We start from the raw sequence: 5320 nt of genomic DNA, 5'->3' as shown, positions 1-5320 counted from the left end.
GGAGCGGACGTGCACCCCCGGGAGCCGTTCTCGGGCAGGCTGAAGTTCCGGGGCAGGGTGCTGAATTTTGGCTGCTTGGCTTTGCGGTGGATGTGAACCCTTCTGATGGTGTTCCCTTTCTCGATGTCCTCCACGTACTTCAGGAAGTCCAGGTCTAAGTGAAAGCCGTACGGCGTCTCCACGGAGTAAGGGAGGCTGCGGGGCTGCTCCTTCTCCCCATCGGGTTTGGGTGGCTGGCTGGCTGCTGAAACAGCCCAAAAACAGAGAGATGGTGAATTTCAGTGACAGGAAAAAAAAAACCAAGAAGAAAATATCTATGTTTAGAACAGGGAGAAAATGTTATTGCTGTTTTTATCTCCGTTTCAGGCAGGTGGAGGCTTGGGCTGAAGCTCAAACAACACACTCAAAGGTCTGATCCGGTTTTCTAGAGGTGAATCAGGTAATTGTTGCACTGAAGAAGCTGAAATGCTGCTGAAATCATGGCTGTAATTGGCAATTAAGCAAACAGCAGGATTTGCAGACAGAGCTACGTGTCTGTGTAAGTATGAAAAGCTACCTGATGTATAATAAACCCAGCTCAAAAACAGAAGGTGGAAACAAGCTGTGACAACTGCATTTTTTAAGGCTTTTGGTTTGGGTTTCACTTTCCTAAGTAGTGCCGTGCACAGCAAGCGGGAACATCATCGCATCGTTTCGTCCTCAAACACCAGGTCACAAATTATTCCTTGGGAATGATGGATACGGCACCGGGCAGAGGCTGGACCAGACAGCGCCAGCCAGGGCTGCTTTACAGAGCTGCATCCATGCGAAACACGTGCTTCCCAAGGTGACCGGCTGCGCAGCACCCAGCACAGCTTTCAGTTGAGGAAAATCACCACGGAATGCGCGACAGTTTGCCCATGCAACCACTGCAGGCAAGCACACGGCTCCAGCAGCACAGCTCCTGGCTTAATGCAACTTCACATTGTCAGAGCCAGCCTGCAAAAATTCATGGCCCCAAATTGGAGGGTTTAAATAGTTAAACCCCTGTATTATTGCTTGTTCTTTACGTGGCAAGTCCCTCAAATCACAGTGGTTTGGGCTGGAGCTGTACTTTGAGGATGAGGAGGAGCAGCTCAGCCAGCAGAATCCAGGTTTCTGGTGCAGCAGCTGCATGGGACCGGGAGAATTTGGCAGGGTTTTGGTGCTGCTCATCAAAGCATCACTGAGATGTAGATGCCTTTCTGATGGGAAGCAGCACGTGAGAGTCAGAGGAACAACAGAGGGAAAACATCACATAGGGTAAATAGAGCACAAGAGCAAAGCCCGGATGGACAGAGCCTTGGGTGACATGGTCTCGTGTGAGGCACCCCTGCTTATGGCAGGGGGGTTGGAACTAGATGATCATAAGGTCCTTTCCAACCCAAACCATTTTATGATTCTGTGGTGGGAGCAGAGGAGATCTGTCCTACACACCATGGAGGACAGAAGGACAAATACATGCTGAGCTGAGAGCTGTGGCCATGTTTTTGCTGTGGTTTAGGAAGTCTGCATAATACATGAATGATGCATTTTTCATCTCCTGGCTCTACCACCTATCTATAGAAAACAGGTTATTTACAGTATTTCTGGTAAGGAAATTACTTCAGGCCTTGGTTGGGTTTCTTTTCAAGAAACAAATGAGCAAACAAACATCCTGTAGCTTCCATACCATCGGTCTTCTCCATGGTGTGGTCTGTTTGGGCTGTCACTTAAGCATCTTCTGACAAGCTAAGGCAGATGAGTCTCTTCACCCTTGAGAAAATGAATCAGATACTCTTAATTTAAAACAAAGATCAATTATCCGAACTTAATCTCCCCTTAAAGCCTCACACCTCTCCACAGGCCACCCCCCCTCTTGTTTCCCACATGCTGCGGCCTGACTGTCTGCTAAGCACTTTCAAGCTGCTTAAATCAATAGCTCCTTTTCCGGGGGCAACAAGTTGTGCTTCACAGACACCTCCCAGGCAGTGGCTTCTTACAAAACATCCCCTGTGTTACAGATGGTTTTGACTGCAAACAAGAAGAGACAAGATATTTGGGAGCTCGAGATGGATGGCACAGGGACTCTTCACTAACTCCTGTAAGCGGGATACATCCAACACAGTGTCTCTGGAAAGAGCAAGGGATATAAGTTACACACAGAAATTACTGATTTGACACCTTTTTTATTTTCTAAATCCATAACAACCAACGATCCAAAATTTATGGTGAAGCTTGTTCCAATGAAAGCCATTACTTCAGAGCACATCAGTCCTGTTATAGAGAACCTTCACCAAATTGCACTAAACCACAGCCAAATTGCTTCCAGATCAGGGAAGTGGAAATCTACCACAGCCCACACTGTGAACTTCACATCCTGCCTGGCCTGCACCACCCTCCAGCTCTTCCCCATCATCTGGACACAGGCAAGACCCTCCTGGAGCACAAGAGGAGATTAAGGCCGGGAACAGCCAAGGAAGATCCTGGGTGAGGCTTCGCTCCTCCATGCCCTTTAGAAAGACACAGGGAAGAGGCCAAGGCGAGGAAGGTTAAGGCAGTTAGAGAGACATTGCTGTAGGAGGCTTCCTGACTTACATGTGAAGGACAATATTGCTCAGAGGAAAAAGGTCTATTTTAATTCCTGCTATGGAGGAAAAAGGGGTTTCTTGACAAGTAGGTTTCTTCTTTAGGATTTTCCTTCAAGTACCTAATTTGTTTCCTGGCCACAAATGGTCCCACAGCAGCTTGGAAGTCCATCCCTCCTTCTCCAGTGCATCCCTGAGCTATGCAAGAGTCTCAGGAGTAGGAACAAGCAGCACCAAGCCTGAGCCGAGCACTGGCTCTCATCTCATTGATCAAATCACCAGAGCCTGAACTCATTTTCTGCCTGCAGGATTTCACCTGAGGGCTTTAGCAGTTGACCTATGAAGGGGCTCAGCCAACCTTTACCCCTTGCTTCCCTGGCGTCATATTTATCCAGCACCACTCTGGTTCAGCTTTCCATTTTCTCTTGTGCAGCATCCATCAGCAGAACCATCCCTCAAGAGCTCTGGCTCACTCACTATCTCAGGAGCAGCTCTGTCTTGATGGTCTTCTCCATTCCGAGGCTTCTAAATTCTCCTTCTACCACATAATTATTTCTTCATTGTGAAACCCATCTTTCTTCCTGTGGCAATGGTAAGATAACTGGATTATGAAGTACAGCTGAGACATAGAGTACAGCAGTGCTGCTGTCACTCTCTTCTGGAAGCACTTTCTTGGTTTAACTACGAAGAGCAGCAGCAGAACGAAGTCAAATCCTGCTGTGTTGTTATCATAGGACAGATACTTTGAAAGATCAAAACCTTGTAAAGGAACAGTTAGTTCTGTCTACCAGGTAGATATGTTTATTGTGTGTATAGTCCTGAGGGAAAGGTGGGAAGATCCCAACCCAAGGAGAGCATCCAAACTCTCAAAAGCTCCTCCAGGGCTGGTACCTCCTTGATGCTCTACAGCCAGATGGCAACGCTGATGCCCATCCAACGCCATGTGAGCTTCTGAAACACCTTGACCAGCAGCCCCCTGGTGCTCTCCAATTAACTGCACGTCTATAAAGAGCAATTTCTTCTGTCTCCTCCTGCCAATAAGCAGCACACGCTAAAACAAAGACTAACCTCTTGCTCAACTGTTTCTTTTTCTTACCTTCCTGATTACAGTCGATTACAGATCCCAGCTACAGTCTGACCAGCTCCACCTCACTCTTCTAGGTCATTTATTTAGAAGGGGGGTTGGGAAAGCCTGTTAATAGGATGCTTTTTAATACCTAGATAACTACATCTATTTGGTTCATTTATGAGCTGGCTGGGTCCCAACTCTGCAGCTGAAATTGATACTCTGACTTTCCTCTTTTGACCAATCTACTTCAAAATCACCTCGTAAAAGGACGCTGGATGTAGCCTACCAGATTGCTGATGTTCTCCCGGCCCCCCTGAGGCAGCTCTAGGCGCAGGGTGGATGAGTTAGAGCCAAAAAACATGCTCCTTGGACCCCATGGCTGCTCTCCAGTGCCTGTCCCTAATAAAAATGATATACAAATATGAAGTAATCGGCTAGAAGAAGCATTCCCGTGCACCCAATGTCCAGCCCACAGCTCAGGGCAGGGCAGTGCTTTTAATCCTAATACCTACTATGCTGACCCTCTGTCAGGTTCTGTATTTGCTGAGTTTTCCTCTGTTAAATCAAACCGAAGAACATGGGTTTTCCTCCCCAGGCAGGCGACATCCCCACGTGCACAGCATCCTGATGTCTACCTTTACTACACAGAAAGGCTGTGGGCAAGATTAATCCAGAGTTGAATTCTGTTGCTTTTCTCAAGGCAGGAGTAAGTAAACACAGAACTGGAAATCAAGAAGCCAAATATGAGAAGGCGACAGCACAGAGTGAAGTGGGTTTATTCCCTGGGGCAGCCCATTTGCAGGGACAATGTACTGTCTTTTTAACCAGCCTTGTCTCAAACACTGGATCTTTACAGGCACATTTAACCCCTATTTCTCTCTGTCCAACTTGCCAGGCAATGTAAAGTGTCTGCCTGCTCCCCATGTACCCCAGCCAGCAGAATGGAGAGTACCATTGCACGCCAGAAGGTATAAAGAACAAATAGCACACCCCAGAAGAAATAAAGAACAAACCATTACACCCCAGAAGATATAAAGAACAAATTAACTCAACCACAAAGACAAATATATACGATTTTCATTCTCCCAGAGCATCTTGCTGGTAATTTTCAATAGGAAACAGTTAACCCTGTGGCTATAAATAAGAAGATAATTCATCCCTGCTGAGCAGCACATTAGCACAGTCTCATTAGCTATAACACACATTTTTCTGAGCTCTGCCTATCATGTTCTCCTGCACTGCAGCAACGGCTTTAGCACTTGGTGAAAGGAGAAACTATCGTTAGAAAGCATCTTGTCCTGTTACCTTCCCGTGCTCCCATCGACAAGCCCATCGGGGAGCAGAAGCACTTGCCTCCCTCAAAAGCATCTTTTCCCATGCCAAGAGGCAGCAGTGAAGGGCTCGGAGCAGCAAACATGCCTCTTCCAGTTGTTAAAAAGTTGGCCAGCTGAGCAGTGACCTTGCCCGGGAAGCAAATACAGGTTTAAACACGAGGAGCACAAAAAGAGGGATTAATTTTCCAATCAAGCAGCCCCATCGCTCTCGTATGACCCTTCCGAGGACAGTCTGAGCCCGCTGCATAAAGCGAGTTACTTTTCAGAGCACCGGGATCTTTCTCCAAGGAACACAAACCGTGGAGCGCTGCTTGGGCAGCCACCGGCTGCCT

The 5320-nt window shown here is 47.3% G+C and overlaps 1 protein-coding gene across 1 annotated transcript in view; it reads right to left on the bottom strand.

The window, feature by feature from the left end:
• The window catches only part of KANK4 (KN motif and ankyrin repeat domains 4), a 10474-nt gene extending 8768 nt beyond the window's left edge, over positions 1–1706 (bottom strand). The window contains exons 1-2 of the mRNA XM_010021689.1: positions 1691–1706; positions 16–244 (exon numbers count right to left, since the gene is read on the bottom strand). Coding sequence (XP_010019991.1) covers positions 16–244; positions 1691–1706 — 245 coding nt within the window. The remainder of the gene's footprint in view (positions 1–15; positions 245–1690) is intronic.
• Positions 1707–5320: the final 3614 nt, after the last annotated feature.

This window comes from Nestor notabilis, unplaced genomic scaffold, assembly GCF_000696875.1.
Source record: "Nestor notabilis isolate BGI_N333 unplaced genomic scaffold, ASM69687v1 scaffold1559, whole genome shotgun sequence".
Lineage (NCBI taxonomy): Eukaryota > Metazoa > Chordata > Aves > Psittaciformes > Psittacidae > Nestor > Nestor notabilis.
Note: the sequence above shows the minus strand (reverse complement) of the source record. Positions and strands in the feature narration are given on the sequence as shown.